Source organism: Pundamilia nyererei, unplaced genomic scaffold (assembly GCF_000239375.1).
Source record: "Pundamilia nyererei isolate P.nyererei 1_Seehausen unplaced genomic scaffold, PunNye1.0 scaffold00088, whole genome shotgun sequence".
NCBI classification, from domain to species: Eukaryota; Metazoa; Chordata; class Actinopteri; order Cichliformes; family Cichlidae; genus Pundamilia; species Pundamilia nyererei.
In genome coordinates, this window is record NW_005187489.1 from 2,378,395 (window position 1) to 2,395,965 (window position 17,571).

The 17,571-nt window shown below is 47.2% G+C and overlaps 1 protein-coding gene across 5 annotated transcripts in view; it reads left to right on the forward strand.

Moving 5' to 3' along the window:
* LOC102196556 (AT-rich interactive domain-containing protein 1B-like) overlaps window positions 1-17,571 on the forward strand; it is a 163,001-nt gene that overhangs the window by 122,497 nt on the left and 22,933 nt on the right. For 4 of the 5 annotated variants that reach the window (XM_005739012.1, XM_005739013.1, XM_005739015.1 and 1 more), the window contains exons 6-9: window positions 1,178-1,264; window positions 5,052-5,225; window positions 13,970-14,291; window positions 15,202-15,342. In XM_005739012.1, coding sequence (XP_005739069.1) covers window positions 1,178-1,264; window positions 5,052-5,225; window positions 13,970-14,291; window positions 15,202-15,342 — 724 coding nt within the window. The remainder of the gene's footprint in view (window positions 1-1,177; window positions 1,265-5,051; window positions 5,226-13,969; window positions 14,292-15,201; window positions 15,343-17,571) is intronic. The other variant, XM_005739016.1, reaches the window with a different exon arrangement.

Genomic DNA, 17,571 nt, shown 5'->3' on the forward strand with positions numbered 1-17,571 from the left:
TTTTTATGCAAAGCAATTATGTTGACTTAATTGGGTTTGTTTATGTGGAGAGAGTGTCACCTCCAGTCATGTATTACCGCAGCTATGGACAGACAAATAACACACACACACACACACACACACACACACACACACACACTTGTGGAAAGAGCACTTTTCTACTGAGTGATTGAATAATGGGAAGTGTTTCCTCTATAATAAGGGATTTATATTCAATGTGAGTTTTCGGGAGCAGCGACAGAATTGTTTGTACTTCATCATGTGTCATCCTGAGGAAACACTTAGTTTCTTCATATATTCCCACTGAGACGGGTCAGCCCGTACTCTGTAATCTTGAAAACACGCACCGATAGTCATCACAGAACATATGTTTCCCTCATGATTGCACTCGCTGCCTGTCACTCGCTGCACATCGTATCCACAGAAAGACAGAAGCGGCAAGTTTCCCTCGCCTTTCTCCCCGTCATCGTCGCCAGCCTGAATTCGAAGATAAAAGGTTAATTTGCCATCTCTCTCCTTCCTCTGGGCCAAATCAATCCACCGTAGTCTCTGTCTGCCATTGTCCTAATCAGACCCTCAACTCGCTATTGGATTTCAATGGAACAGGCGCAGCCCAAAGACCCGCACAACCACCTGATCGATGCTCCTGGAATGGTTCCGGTTTTCTATAGGGGATCGCTGCAGCTTTAATGCTTACACAAGGAAGTGGCACGGGGTCCAATGACTTGATATGTCTCCTGGAAGTGCATTTGTCATTTAGCTGATAGTGAATCACAAACAGCTTCATGTGTAGTAATTGTGCTGAGCCCGCTGTGCGCCTGCAAAGGCTAAATTTGGCATCAGACCCTCTGACCCGATCAATCGCTGCTCAAGAAACAAAGGCAGTCAAAAAATAACCTTCAGCTTGATACGCAGCCCTTATTGTTTTCCTTTTTTTATTCGTCAATCAAGCGGGAGAAAACTTTTTGAGAACTTTGTGCGTCTGAGACAAAAGCGGACCTTCGGGGCTTAATTGTTGCATCGCTTTTGAAGCAGACAGAAAACAAATATGAATCCGTTTCTGTTTCCTTCAGTTTTTGTGCAGAAAGCGGAATTTAAATGACACTAAACATTTTCTTTGAATGTCAAAGCTTTTCTTAAAACAACAACGTCAAAGATGTCACATCCATGTCCGCAGGTTCAGCCATGGCCCCGCAGAGCTCTGGAAACGGACCCGATGGAGGTCACCCGCCAATCACACGCTCACCTATGGCTCAGGAGAGAGGTATGTCTGTGTGTGTTAGCCCGTAAGTCAGCCTACCAGGGGCACAGCTACCCCAGGCTTAAGTTAAAGGACTGGAATCGTTGTTTTACCCAATGTTTAAGGATGTTTTACAGAAACATTTAGTGGCTAGCACACATGCTCTGTACAGTACAGAAATATATATTACAGAAAATCCACATTGTGCATCGGGCTCAGATGAAGAGCTTGTATACTTACAAAGCGGACGATGAAATAGAAATAATTTCTTTCTTTACATGAAACACAGGCGAGCGGTGCAGGAGGATTAGAGGCCGTAACAAACAGAAGACCAAAACGATATCTTAGTGCACCACGGACGAAACCAGCGACTGTAATGAAAGATTTTCTTAGGAAATATGAAGACTTGGAGTTTAAGATGTTAGCAAAGAGATGTAAACAAGTCATTTGACACAGCTACAAAGAAAGACAAAGACAGAGAAAGAACTGTGGGAATTTCCCACTCGCCACAATAGTGAGTGCTTCTCTCTAAGAAGATCATTCCTTCAGCAGTGATTCGTGGTTCTGTTCTAGGAGACCTCGTCGCTCTTCCATGGGCATAACTGAGAAGCTGTAGGCAGGTAGAGCAGCAGGAAGACCTCCAGACCTGAGCAGGCATCCGTGACAACAAGCATCACGCTGCACGACACTAAGGTGGTTTGCAAAGCAGCTTGCAGGCACTGAGCACAGTAGGCTGGCTCAAGCTTATTAAATACTGCCTTAACCTTCTATGATAGGCGACAACCCAGTGGATGCATAGGATGGTATCAGCTAAGACAAATGTGAACAGGGCCAACTGTCCAAACTGGGAGGGGCCTGAAAGCTGAAGGCTCCACCTCCCATTCTACTGTTAGGCTACGTCTACACTAATCCGGATACATTTGAAAACGGCGTTTCCTCTGAAAACCGCGTCCACACTGTCGTTTTCAGTCGTTTTCACAGAGTTGTGCGTCCACATTGAAACGGTCGAAAACGCTTACGTTCCAGATTCGACCTGCCTCATTTCTGTCTGCCACTTATTTACTTTCCACTGAGTTTTTTAAACGGACTCACAATGAGGTGGAGTTGTTGCTGCGAGTAACACAAAAGTACAAAGTTGCAAAAGCGAGTGAGAATTAAAGAATTTGAAGAAAAGCTCTGTGGAGCACGTACAGACTGATATTAGTCTTTAATAGGGCTGTCAAACAGCTGCTGTATAACGCCCTCCGCTGTCTTAGTTTAATTGGTCACATGTCTGCATCACATGACTAAAATGTGTCATCGATTCCAAAAGCCTGCGGTTACGCTGTCCACACTGCAACAAGGAAACGGCGTTTTCAAATGTATCCGCTTTGGAGAGCGTTTTCAAAGAGCTCAGTTTTCCTTGACCAAAAACGCTTAGTGTGGGCGTGGCCTTGAATACTCCAGAAACAACAAGTGAGCCTGACGATGAGAGTGACGATACGAAACACCGAGGTCTTTATGTTGTGATTATTTAAGAAGAAATCTGGATTTGACAGGGAGCCAGTGAAGAGAAGATGATGTGGGAGGAAACCTTCATGTTCCTCTTTCTAGTCCCTGCTGGTTTATCAGGTTTTTAATATTATATGCAAATAAAACAACAAACACTTGTTTGTATATGTTTAAAATATTCTGCACTTCATGTAGTTTACACACACGCAGCATCATGTTTTAACTTCACTCTTATGGTAAAATTGCGGTTGTGTAAAAATGTCACAGTAAACATTGAGATAAGTCTTTCATTCAGACCCGAGCGTGCGCTCTGCCGATGGAGCCACTTCAGCTTTGGCCCCGACTCGCTGCCAAAGGCTCGTAACACAAACGCTCACCCGCAAGCCACATGTGTTCGCCAAACTGCAAAATTGTTTCCAGCAATTATGGCCACTTCTCAACTATTACTAAAAACAGCAAAATTGCTCATGTGAAAAAAAATCTGCATCCACACAACACTGAAAAACCCCTGAAAGAGTGGGATGCAACCTTAATGGAATTACTGCGATGCTCCCTCTCTATCACCCACCAAAGAGCAGTTAACATCACAGAGAGACAGAGGGAGTGGATAGATGAAGACGGAGAGAGCGGGAGCGGCACTGTAAAAGGTTATTTCCCAACATGATGAAATCAAATCGGAAATTTAGTGCTGCTCTCTAATGCCTGTAAACCTCACGCCCTCCCCAGCCCAGTCCAGGAAAACACGGCGAGGTTAACAGGGTTGGCTGTTGTTTTTGCTGTTTCCCTAGCTAGGATTAAACCTCCCACCGCCCCCCCTCGTCCTCCTCTACACGCACGCCCCACTTTGCTCAAGTGGCTGCCTCCCTAAGAGCCTCTCTCCACTCTTCATTTCCATAAATCCGCTGAATGTCCCTTTCCCCCCCCGCTTTCTCTCGCGTGCTCCGCCACTCGCCTGTTGTTGTCCGGCTGAGAGCTTCATTCACTTTGCCCGAAAGAGAGAAAGGTTTGTGTGCGTGTTGTGTGTTTGTGTGTGAGTGTGGAGAGCGAACGAAGCAGAGAGACAGAAAAATCCTTGAATGTGTTATTTGCTTTTAGCACTGTCTGCACAATGTTCCTCTCCCCATCCATTTTCCAGGCAATTTAAAGTGCGGTATTACACACTGTATTTTTCTCCTGCTCTCCCAGAATCCCCTTACCCTAATGGAAGCAAAACATTACAATAATGTCCTCGCTCCTTAAACCCAGCACTCGCAGCCTAAGCACTTTCAGGCCCCGATCGCTCTTTCCCTCTGTTACACTGTCTTTCCTCCCACACACACTTTCTCTCTCACTGCCTCTCTTTCTGTCTTGGCCTTCATCTCTTCGCTGCACACACACACTTTTATTGCTCTCTTTCTCTGTTATCTCCCCCACACACCGAGAAACACAAACACATGCGTGTGTGCGCACACAGCCATCATGCAGTGAAACTTCCATCTCCCTCTCCTCATATTTTCTCATGCTCTCTTAGCAGAAACAAGGAATTAAACAAGTGTCAACTTGCACTTTTCCAACTCTATCGTTTTTCCCTAAACCCCAAACCCGCTAAAGAGTCGGCGCCCATTCAGCAAAGCGGATCGCTATCACAGTTTACAGTCGAGCGGGCCCGATCCATTTACACCCTAATCTGCAATCCCCCTACCGCACGCGCTCGTTTCCACACCCACGCAACCTCTCTTTTCTCTGAATGGCCGCCCGGTGACCTTTCCGCATTCGCGGTGGATCGGGAGACCTTTCTGTGGGTTTAAAAACCAACGGCGCAGCTTGAAAGAGCGAAGCCCAGGCGAGGATCTCTCCAAATGTCAATTTGAATGGTGCGGGCGAGTTTGGGCCTGAGAGGCTCTGACACATCTATTGACAAAACGGTTTAGAAAAACATAGTAGCTGCGGTCAAATCGCCGGCTATTCTGTGAAGAGTCGAGCAAACGGTTGGCTTTTTTCAACCCTGCGCACAGACTCGGCTGCGTGCGTCTTTCAGAACACGCGTACACTTGACCCTCTGCTTCTGCCCGTGCTAAAATTCTCTGAGCGAGCGAGCCTGTGTCAGCCTGCCGCTTTCTTTATGCGCCGTCTAACACCTGGACCGCGCCGTATTACTCCACAAAGTGTATCTGCGAGTAACAGGAGCCAGCGCTGAGGTAAAAGATTAGGGTCGTTATCAGAACACGGCTCTTTTTACACGAGGAAATTGAATAAATGTCCCACTTTGTTGACTTACACAACCGCTTCAGACAAATCCTCCGCTGGTTCTGCTGCTTTCATGCCTGTTTTTGTGTTTCAGGGTTCAACATGCAGAGGAACCAGGCTGCCTCTCAGTTTGCTTCTCCACAGACCGGACCTCCCATGTCCCCCCACCCATCGCCAGGGGGCCCCCTCTACTCTGGAGTGGGTCCGTACTCCCAGGGTGGCCCCGCGGGCCCTTACGGACCACACGCACCTCAGTATGGACACCAAGGTTGGTGCCTGCTATAATGTGATCGTCTGAAAACATTTAAATGAACAGAAGATTTTGGAATATTTGTTTGTCCTTTATTATTACAGGAAACAAGGATCTCACATAGTTTTCTCACAAGGTGAGAAATTGTAAAGCAGGATGTCGGGCTCAGCTGTGGAAAAGCCTTGAAATCATGATTGTTTAATGTTTTCTAAAACTGGCAATTTCGCGTTACTCTGAGCTCCTAATCTGCCGAAGACATAAGAGCTGATTCACGAGTCTATATTTAGCACGTGTCAGTTTACCAGAAACTCTGTTAAAAGTCGAGCGAGCACGAACGCCTCAAACGCGAGAGTCTAACTTTCAGGCGATAGTTTAAAAAAGCAGAGAAAACTGCGACTGCTGTCAGGCTTCGTGCTGAATTATAATCACGAGAAGCATTAACGGGCCCCACGCTGACTTTAACTGACATCACATTTGTGCAGCAGCCTCTGCTTCCTGACTGGTCCGCTGGGAGGGCGAGTCCAGCCTATCATCCATTCAGAGGGGTTACGCAGGAGTTTGGCCCCAGATTGGAGAGTCACATTTGTCATTTTTGATTACCGCTGGCCTCGCGCTCACCGTCACACCGGGCTTGACTTCGGTGTCACTGGTGTCAAAGACAGTCTGCTAATGAGGAATACAAAAAGAGTCCTTTTGAAAGACGTTTCCATTGGCTGTTTCCTACAATCTCGACGCACACAGCTGTTACAGTCCTCCATCATCCTGTGTGGCAGGTCTCATCGTGGGCATTCAAAGCCAGACTATATTCATGAGACACTTGAACCCTGGACACACCTCTTGGCCCTCCTCGTGATAAGATTATGAGCTCCAGACTGACACGTCACGAGCTTCATCCACTGAATCATGATCTGGAGAAATATCGCCCTCAAAGAAAAATGAGTCGTTTTTTAAAAGAATTGAACATAATGAATCTGTTTTAGCTTCATTTCTTTCAAATACATACAGTCCAGTGTCACACCTGCAGTAGGTTATCATGTCCATAGAGAGCAGCTGAACGTGTTCCTTTAACCGATCGCAACGATGGCTTCCCTCGTTCTGATGGGGGGCGGCCTGTCTTCTAATGAGACACATGCTGTGCATAAAATGAACCAGTTCATTCATGTTTACTGGAGATCTTAGTTTAGAACAAGACGGTTGCAAGAATGAGTCACAAAAACCAGAGGAAGAAGCTTTTTGGAGCAAAATGCACAGCATGCAAACATGAGAGGGCAAATGCTAACAGCTGAAATATTCATCTAGAAACATCTCAAGAGTTAAAAGAATACATAAAGTCGAGTTGCAGATGGACTCTGCAGAGTGCAGCGTGTCTGTCTGAGAGTCTGCAGTCAGCCTCAGTTGGACCACGATTGTTGCCTCCTACCAGGTGACCTGTGCAATCAATTTGCAACCTACAGGCAACCAGTAGGTGATGGGAACTAGTTGCCATCAGTCACCAAATGCAAAAAAAGTTACAATCTGCGGTTTTTTCCTAGTCAAGCAGAGGACTTACTTTTACTGTAGTTTTACTAATGATCAAGATCCTGATAACATATTAGATCACGAGACCGGCTTTCTTATCTCTTTTTGTGCTGTGTGTGTACATATGTTGTCCTGAGGTCACATAAATGTGCAGTGATCAGTGCAGGAAATCCACATCCATCTCTTCCTGAGTATTTATTGTTTCTTTGGCATCTGAGCAGTAATCAGATGTTCCGCCACGTTCTCTCGGCCTGTCTGAGGAGCCTTGTGGCGTTCCAGTTGCACTGACCATCAGTCTAAGCTTTTTCAGATTTTTCTCAGGAGAAAAAAAACTTGGAAAAATGACGAGTCTCAGATTCCAGGAAAACTGGAAAAAAAAGAAGTTTGGATCGCTTTGTGTAATTAAACGTTCTGCGCTCGCTTGTTTCTCCAACATGAAACTCCCAGCCAGCCGGCAAACGTCGACATCTGCTGTTGTAGTTCGTTTTCTGCCTTTGGCGCCACACCAGACCAAACATTATGGTATTTTTTTGGTAAATGTGTGTTTTAATGTGTCACCTTGATAAATGCACCCATCCACGCGTGTGTTTTTCCAAATTTGCGGCGTCTCCCTCGCATTTGTTAATCTTGATTAATAGCCCTAATGCGTTTGGTATTTGGTCCTCCTTCTCCACCCACTCTTATCTCCTAATGTGACTTTGGCTGCGCTGACAGCCCAGTAAGCAGAGAGGAGAAAGAGAAATGAAGTAAGCAGAGAGCAACAGCGAGGCGGTCTAGCCTGCGAGAAGCTCTGGAGGCAGATGAGCGTGAAATCTCACTTGGACGTCAGGAGAGATGTTCCATCAAAATCAGAAGGAGCAGCTCAGACCTGCACATGTGTGCTTCATGCGTGCAGATATAGCAAACGTGCAGGTATCCTGGTGTTTTCTTTATGCAAACTTGCTGAAGAGCCAAAGCCAACACCCTTAATTCACCCTTGTCCTGTAATTCTTCAGCTTCCCCCTAATTTACTCCTTTTGTGGCCGTCTGTGGTTATTTTTACAGGTAAACAGCCGAGTTCAGATTACCACTTACGTGCACTTTCACATCATAATGTTTCATATTACTTATTTTTACTTTGATGTAAACTCGTCTTAAGCTTCATATTGAGTCCAGGACATAGCCAGGGCCCCGGTCCTTAGCAGAGCGAACAGGCCAGACAGCTGCTGGTCATTGTTCTTAATGACAGCTCCATCTGCTTCCCTTCCCTCTCCCGAGCGAACCAGCAAATTAGCCAACACAGAAACTAGCTCCAAGTTCCTGAACTCTGCTCTGCTGTTTCTCTTGGCCTGTCTGTGCTGGGAGAGGTTGTTTCCATGTGTAATGGGTAACAGCATTTTGTCTTTCAGCCATTTCTCACACACACACACTAAAGCAGTTTGTAGCTCGGCAAAATACATAAAACAGTCTGGTGTCTGTAACTTTAAAGGCTACACGACTGCTTTTGTTGTCCGCGGGTAAACGACTGTAGCTGGACTCGTGTAATCAGCTACATAAGCTCCATCCTGCACACAGTTAATGTGATACATGAGTCTGCCGGAGGACACGGCCTCTCTGCAAATAGTACTTACATATTTTTCTGCTTTTTCAAGCGATCTTTGATCAGATAACACTAACCAGAGGTTTGCTGTTTGTGACTGTGTGTTAGAGCTGTTGCAGTGAGGCGGTCCAAACATTTAAGCTGCTCCGTGTTTATCGTGGTGCTTTGAAAGGCCGCTATATCCCAAGTTTACCTGATCTCAGCTGATATCAGGCTCTCCTCGAGACTCACATGTCCTCAGCAGCTGTTTCCAAGACCTGCACTTGGACACGGTGCAGAGCAGCATGTTGAGAACAGCACACACACACACACACGGGGGAGGAGGATATTATGCTATTACAGGAAAAAGATTCAGAGACCGTCTCAGCTCTGCTTTCTCTCCCACCCATCACATAGTTCCCTCCACCACATACCCCCCTCCAGGGGTTAAGCACTCCACTGGTAATGACCGTGCTTCAGACAGGACTTTTAAGCCTTGGTGCCTTGCCGGAGCCACAGAGTAATTCAGCCAAAAAAAAAAAGAAGAAGAAGAAAGAAAAAAGCCATGACTCAAGCCAATGCCTAAGGGAGCGAGTGGATGTTTTTGGAGGAAATTGACAGTATGTGGAGCTCAGCAGCCCCAAGGCGCACCCCAGCCCGGCTCAGGCTCAGAAACCCTGCCGGGGAAGGTGCTGAGGTGGCTGGTAGAAGATGTGGGGGCCTCGGGCAAGAGGGGATGCTGCAAAAAAAAGAAATATATATATCCATCCCACCAAGCTGTACATGAAAGCTGCAGTGTAACAGTGAGCTGTGTGAAGCAAGGAAGGAATCTGTTTTTTGTGTCTGTATTGACCCGTCTGATGTCAAACATTGGAAGTGCTAAAGCTGATTAAACAGCTTTAAACAGACTTACAGTTATTTTATTAAGTAAAGCAGTTTCATAACGATTCGAGGAGGAAACAGAGACATCCTTGCTTCCTAAAGTATGATTACCGGCTTGATTATACTTGACACACTCCCCGACTAAGCCCCACTCTCCCAGCTCACTCCCACCACATTCACAGAAAGGAAAAGAGGAAAAATGCTATTGAATTTTTGTATTTGTGTTCAGCCACATGTGCACAGCCTGCCCACGCTCCCGTCCTTGGCAGCTCAAGCATGTAGCCATGTAATCTGCATTCCACTCCTCACTGATGGAGTTCACAGGTCCAGAGGGTGCACCATCACACCTCGCTCCGCCGCAGACGGCAGAGCGACCGCCTCGGCCGTTAGCGTCGGCGGGTCCGGCCTGCTGAGGAAGCAGTCGACGGTAATCTGCTCGGTCACGCTCCAGCTCTCCCGCGGGACTGCGGGGATTAAACCCGGCGCAGGATATAGCGTCCAACAAATGCGTGACCGTGCCGGGAATTTCCATGTAATTGTGAACGAAGCACCACGAGCGCTTCTCCTCCCCTCTATCGCACTATAAATACCACCAAGACTCCCCAAAGGCACAAGTGCTGAGAAGCAGGCGAGAAACCAAGACTGAGCTACAAGGACACGAGAAGGTGCAAATAAGAAATGGCATCCTCCTCGTCCTCCTTGTCCTCCTTTTAGTTTCCAGAGCAGCAGGAGTAACAGTCAGAGTAGGCAGAGCCACGTCTGTGAATGCATTTTAATGCTAACATCGTATGCATGTGCATAATGAAAGCTAGCACTGCACATTTTGAACCTGGTTTCTCGTGCATAAAACCAGAGTCAGAAAAGATGCACATTTTTATATGAATTTCCTGACAGGATGTGCTTTTTTCTGGAAGCATTTGGAAGTTAACATTAAGTTGTACTTTTTTTCTCTTTTCCCCCTGAAGCGTTTTAAATATATCAGCACAGAGTCATTATTGCTTCTCTTTTTTTCTAAATTGGACAAAATTTTACCTCAGCAATAATCCATCTCCCCCTTTTAATGTAATCTTACAGCACTTCCAAAGTCATTGAAAGCCCGAATGTCTCTTATGAAAACACCTACTGTAGGATTTTGAGGTTGAGCTCTCAGTCATTTTAAAAAGTGGGTTAGCGTGCTATCTGTCCTTGAAGAAGCATTCTGGCTCGGCACCAATCCTTCAGGAAGTGAATCATTCTTGTCAGGACAGAGCAAGGCTCTCATAGGAAAGCTTTACATTAACCCCATCCCGCAGTTACTCTGTCTTTCTGCTGTCAGCCGAGGCGACTGAGCCCACATCACTTTGAATGGTAGTACATCAAAACTGATAAGTTCCCTCAGTGCGGCGTGCCGACTTAATGACACAGTTTTTCAAAACAGATTTAGCTTAGCACCTCGCAAAAAGAAGAAATACTAAGACAGCGAGTGAACACGCTGAGATGGAAAATTCCAGACGCTTCCTCGATTTTAGGACTTCAGGCAGAAGAATTCAGAGTCCAGATGCTATAAACGAACCCCTGGAATAGATGGCGGGCGGCCATGACGTGGGTCCCATCAGCCGTCCAGAGAGGGCTGAGAGAGGTTGCTGACCGGGGCCTTGTTCATCCAGCTGAGCAGTCGGGCTGCAGGGCACCGCTCCCAGGATTTTCCACAGCGTCTCCGCTTCATTATGAGTGGAAGAAACGTGGAAATGCGTGTTTCAGTGCTCGCAAGGTCTCCAAAGTATTACACATGCATTCACACAATCAAGCAGATGCACGCACACACACACACAGAGCGCACCATACATATCCTCCTGTGTTCGTTAGCAGGCATCCTTTCTTCCTGAACGCTTCCCTATTATAGCCCCAAAACCCTTGACAGGTGTCAGCTGTACTCAGCTCACCGACTCACCAGAGCCTCCCTACAAATAATCCGCTTTTTCTTTTCCCATCTCCCACAGTAGATTTCATCACAATTTCTGGACAAATTCAGGCGGAGTTGCTGACTTTTATGGGAAAGACTTTTATTTTGATTCAGTATAAATCCTATCTCGGGGGTTGGCGGGTGGGAGCGTTTCCCCCTCCCTCGCAGTCTGTCTGTCTTCCTCTCTTTCCGCCCCCTCGTGCTCCCTCCATCTCTGTTGGACAAGCGGTCTTATGTCGTGTGGAAAGTGTCTTTGCCGAAGCAGCTCGAGGACACTGTGAAGCCATTACCATATTCAGTATCGCTCTCCCCCCCCCCCCCCCCTGGAACATTGTCATCTAACTTTCCCTCGTTTGAGCGCACAGAAAAGCCTTCAGGTTTTAAAGAGACTTGATCCCCTTTTCCAGACATATTCTCAGGGGATTACGCAGTGAGGCCCAACTAAAGCACCCTTAATCAAATCAAAATAAATAGCCCCCTTCACAATGGAAGATGCCACTTTTCTATTTTGCGGGGGATTTGTCCCCTGTGGAAAAATCTCAGTGCCCAAATAGGGAATACGCTGTTATGCGCGCTGCGTGCCGTGGGTGTGGACGGCTCTCACATGTATAGGTGCCTGCTGCTGTGTCTGCTGCATGCGCGTGTTGTCTTTCAGCTGTTATTGAGGCTGGAGTCGAGCGAGGCTTTTAAAGCCAAAATGGAGGGGTTTAAGTGTGCCTTAGGAAAGCTCCTGGCATCGTGGCTGCGTGGCACTCCAGGGCAGCAAGAAAGCATTTACTGCAGATTAGAGCTCCTCTCAAGTGTTTCACAAAGTCAGCCTTAAGCTCGCCAATTGTTCCCAGGGCCACACAGCTCACCGGGCCACACCTCAGAGTGGGTCTCCTCGCATACACAGGTTGGCGGCGGCCGTGAATCACGGTGTAATCCCGCTCTTTACTCTCCGCGGCTGTCGCGGCATTATTTTCTTGATGGATGAAATTGCTGTATGTGTCACTGTGGTAGGTATATGAGTACCAGCTGACAAGCACACCCCATTTGTCTCAAATGAGGTGATTGATAAGACCCATCTGCAGCTCCAGTTTGTCATCATCATCATCATCATCAACTTTATTTATAAAGCACTTTAAAACAACCACAGCTGACACAAAGTGCTGTACACTGGAACTGTAAAATAAAATTACATGAGATATAAATAAAAAACAAATAAAAAAAGAGTGAAATCATTAATTAAATAACTACTTCAATTAAAAGAGAAACTAAGTCTCACTGAGGTTAAAAGCCAAGGAATAAAAGTGGGTTTTAAGACGTGATTTAAAAGTGGACAGTGAAGGGGCCTCTCTAACATGCAAGGGCAAATTATTCCATAATTTTGGAGCCACAATAGAGAAGGCCCCGCCCCCTCTGAGCTTCCTCCTGGATCTCGGTACCTCCAGGAGCAGCTGGTCAGCTGACCTGAGAGACCGACAGGGTATGTGGGGATGAAGAAGCTCAGAGAGGTAAGGCGGGGCAAGACTGTGAAGGCATTTAAAAACAAACATAAGAATTTTAAAATGAACTCTAAAAGACACAGGCAGCCAGTGCAGAGAGGCTAGCACGGGGGTTATATGCTCTCTTTTTCGAGTTCCTGTTAGGAGTCGTGCAGCCGCATTTTGAACCAGCTGCAGACGTGAGAGCAACGACTGACTGACCCCCACATAAAGTGAGTTACAGTAGTCCAGGCGGGAAGAAATAAAAGCATGGATCACCGTTTCAAGGTGCTGCCTCGAAAGAAAAGATTTTACTCTTGCCAGTCGCCTTAAATGATAAAAACTGGACTTCATTGCTCTGATTTGGTTGTCCAATTTAAAATCACTGTCCAACTTAAAACCAAGGTCAGTAACAACAGATTTAAAATAGACTTCCAGGGATCCTAAAACAACAGAGGAGGACTCACAGGGACCACTGGATCCAAACACCAACACTTCTGTTTTCTTTTCATTAAAATTAAAAAAGTTTAGAGCCAACCAAGCTTTAATGTCATCTAGACATGTCAAGAGAGGTTTTATGGAGATGCCATTCTTGTGTTTTAGTGACAAATAAATTTGGCAGTCATCGGCATAACAATGAAATGAGATCCCATGCCTTCTAAGGATAGAACCCAGAGGCAGTAGATACAGTGAAAAGAGCAGTGGCCCTAAAATTGAGCCCTGTGGAACGCCGCATGACAGAGGAACAGAAGACGATTCGTAACCGAGAAGGCTGACAGAGAAAGTTCTATCTGATAAATAAGACCTAAACCAATTAAGTGCAGTGCCACCAATACCCACTACATCATGTAATCGAGAAATTAGAATATTGTGGTCTACGGTGTCAAAGGCAGCAGTTAGGTCAAGCAAGACAAGAACAACATGGTTACCAGAATCACATGCCAGAAGGATGTCATTAAAAACCCTTAATAATGCAGATTCTGTGCTGTGAAGGGTTTTAAAACCTGATTGAAAAACCTCAAAGATTCCATTTTCATCTAGAAAATCTTTCAGTTGACTAAAATCATTTTTCTCTAAAACCTTGGAGACTAAAGGCAGATTGGAAATAGGCCTATAGTTCGCTAAAACTGTGTGATCAAGGCCAGGTTTCTTAAGCAGTGGCTGTACTACTGCATGTCTGAAATTTGCAGGAACCATACCAGAAGACAGACTGCTGTTAATAATGTCACTGAAGCTATTTTGTGCCGTTAGCATAGCCAAATCGTGGAATTTAGGAGGACGTCTGAAACGACAGCGAGCCATGTTTTACGTTTCAGGGACACCGTCTGTGTAGCTTCTGATTTTCTGTGATCTTAATGCGCTTTTGTTGGCTGATTCACATGTCGTCTTCTTCCAGGCAACTACCCACGGCCCTCCAACTACAGCGGCACAGCCAGCACCGGCTACAGTGGCCCCGGCCCTGGCATAACCAACAGCCTGGGCATGAACGCTACCAGCCCCATGCACGGCCAGGGGCCCGGCCAGCCCATGCCCGGAGGACGCGGCCACGGCCCAGGCAGCCAGAACAGGGTGTACCCGGCCATGGGTCCCACTTCTCCCAGCGTACCCCAGCCAGCTGGGCCGGGGATGGGTCCCCCTTCTTTGGGTAGCTCTAACCGCAAGATCCAGGAGGCAGCAGCGGCTGCCGTGCCAGGATCTGCCAACTCAGTGCACAACAGGTAAGAGCACGGCAAGGGCTCCGGCTGCAAACTCAGCACATTAGTTGTGCATATGCTGCATGTGAGTTAGTGAATGTGCATGCGAGCTAACGTATCCCAGCTGTAGCTGTAAGTGGTCTTGATGGTGAAAAATGTATTTTAGTGCGAATTGTGCCGTATGGTTACTGTACGCTACAATTCTGGGCCGTCGAGCTTCTCTGCCGTGCGTTAGCGTCTAACGAGAGGCATCGATCTGCCGGTCGTCTGTGTGCTGAAAAGCCCCGCAGAGGCTTTCTGAGCCAAACACTTTCTTTTTCTCTGAGACTCTTTTCAGACGTGCAGGCAAGAGTTGTTCTCAGGGGTTCCGCTCTTCTATGAGCCACTTGTGCAACTGTCCCTATTTTCACACATCTCATAAAGTACCTGACATTTTGATATCTGGCTCTGTGCACCGAGTGCCATTTCCTTGCAAAAAGAGATATATTGGCACGAGAGCAGGCAGCGCGGTCTCGACGCAGCACCGTCGAAACATAAGAGAAGAAAAATGCAAACTGACTGTAAAAACACCAGAGACCGCAGTGATACCGAGCACCTTAACGCACATGCACAGCTCTTTGAAGCTCTAACAGCGTGTGAGTTCAGGGTATTATTTTCCATCAGGGCGGGAGCTCTGACTGTACGAGCGCTCGCAGTGTTGGAGGCAGAGGGGTTGTTGTGGGATTGTGTGGGCAGTAAACTTTCGCTGAACCCTGCCGGGGGAACTTGTGAAAACATCGCAGTCTTCTGAGAGGAAAGATGGCTTTCTGCATTCGCGCCATTCTGGGTGCGCTTTTCCTAACAAATGCATCAGGGGAGCAGCCTCGGCGGCGCTCAGATTAGCGTTTGCCAGTGTTCATCATGTGGGTTTCTCTTTTCTGTCGGCGGTCTGCAGGACGCCTCTGTGCGCGAGGCCCCCGGCCCAGACGCAGCCCACCTCCACCCGCTGGCCCACACCCCACCATTCCTCCACCTGTCCACCGCCTTCACCCCCACCCCGACCTCATCCTCCATGCATCCATTCGCATCAACATAGGTAGGTCCACGTCCATCACCACGCTTGTGTGTGTGCGTGCCTTAAAATCAGTTTGTGTGTGGAAGTCGGTGTGTCATGTGACCGAGCCGCACTAAAACGACCATGGTGGCTTTTCTCGGCGCTGCGTCTGACAGCAAAACAAGAGGAGTCATCATCATTACCATTGTAATTGCTATCATCACCTTCATCATCATCATCACTGTAGTCATCACAGGCTTCTCTTAGTCACTCTAATGGCAACAACAAGTGAGCGCCCCAGTATCTCACACACACACACACACACACACACACACACTGAGATACTCGGGGCTGCGTGCACTGTAACAGCATCGTGGGGGGAAAGGCAGGGGAGGGGAGGAGTCTGACAGGGGGGGTGATTAATTGCGTGCATCCGGGAGGCCCAATGCTGTCCCCACACACACACACACACACACACACACACACACACACACACACACACACACACACACACACACACACACACACACACACACACACACACACACACACAAATGCTACTCGAGCCGTTAAGAGATGGCTGAGTTGTCAATAAGAAGTGGCACGACATGATCCCCACTGCTGGGACCAATCAGACGGCCTGTCAGTCTCCCCTCAGACAGCAGCGAGGTGTCGCTGGCTGCGGTGGGCCTCTCTCGCTCTCTCGCAGCGTGTTTACAAATCTGCCTGTAAAGTCTGTTCACGTCTTCATCTGTGTCTCAACCTATTTTGATTTATTGTCAGCTGTGCGAGTATCCGCAGGCTCCTTCGTTTGCCGTTTCATCTCCATCTCCGGCATTAAGCCGTCGTTAATGTGTGTTTTTCCTTCTTTCGCTGCACTGCAAAGATCACACTGGAAGCAAAGAGTCCGGTGCAGTGACAGCCGTCTCCTTTTGATTCTGCTCTTTGAAACGTGTGCCGGCTCGCCAGTCGTTAGCGTTTATTTAAACCGCAGCATCACTTCCACGGCGCTGGAGAAAATAATGGAGCAGACGCCGGATGCTTAGAACAACAAAAGACTTTTATGAACTAGCTAGTGTTAAAAAAGAGAAATGTGCCAACAAATGAAACTATTGGTTTCCAAAGCAGATCGGTGTTCACAAATGTGAATAATCTGCCGCCTTCTTTATTTAGAATACCGAGTTGTTCGGATAAAAACGTAAATTAGTCTCCTCTGCTGGCAGAAGTGTGTTTTTGACTTATTTCAGACTAAAATGTGCCAGAATGTTTTGTCGTGATGGACATTTTTGCAGAGCGCCTGGCGCCTGTCTCACCTTCGCTGTTGTTCTCATCTGCTGTCGATCATTCCGATCCTTTCATCCCTCTTCGTCTGCTCCTCTTCCCTCTCCTCCCACCTGTTTCGCTCTTTTTTACCAACTGTATCGCCCTCTTTGTCTCCGTGCAGCTCTGTTCTCCTACCCAGACTGTTTTATCTCGCTCAGTCTTTCTTCCTCCCAATTTGCTTTTTCTTCTCCGCTGTCTCCAGCACAGCCTTGTTATGTTTTTCTTCCTCAGATCCCACTTTAGAACATCTGAGGGAGATCAGGAGAAAATTGGCCTCCGAAAAACCTGCAGTTAAAGGCTCCAGCACCCTGTTTGCGCTCCAGAGCTCAGTGCAACATTGTGAAACATTGTCAAACCCGGTTCTTCTCTGTCTGAGAAACAAGTTGTTAGTCGTACCGCGTGTCTAGTTTTGCTCTTTGATGCATTAACCAGGACTGCCACAGTCACCCGCTTCCAACCTTCCAAATCAGGGGCTAGTCGAGCAGTGAGATCACTGACTGGTCTCAGCTTCCTTTCCTCTTTTCCTTTAACACATGCCTTCACTACATCTCCACTAATAATCCTCCACATTTCTGCCTCTCATGCCTCATCTTCGTCCTCTGCTGGCTCACGCACTCTGGCTTCATTACACCAACCAACAGAATTTTGAAGAGAGGGCCGCGTGCAGCTGCAGGTTGGAGCTGCGATTAAATCTTTGCAAAGTGTACAATAGGGAGCGTCCCCCCCCCCCCGAGCCTTCCACGAATCAGAAACAAATGTTGCACTTTTGTGGGTCTGAGTCAGAGTCGAGGGATGTTCCTGTTGAACCTCATGATAAAGTTTGGTGACGATGCAGTTCAGTGGGTCTCATGGAGAACGCTGAGGTGAAAAGTTTACGTTCAAATAAGGCGAGTGAGGTCGGAGTGTGTTTGGAAAAATGCACCAGTACACTTTTTTTTGGGGGGGGGG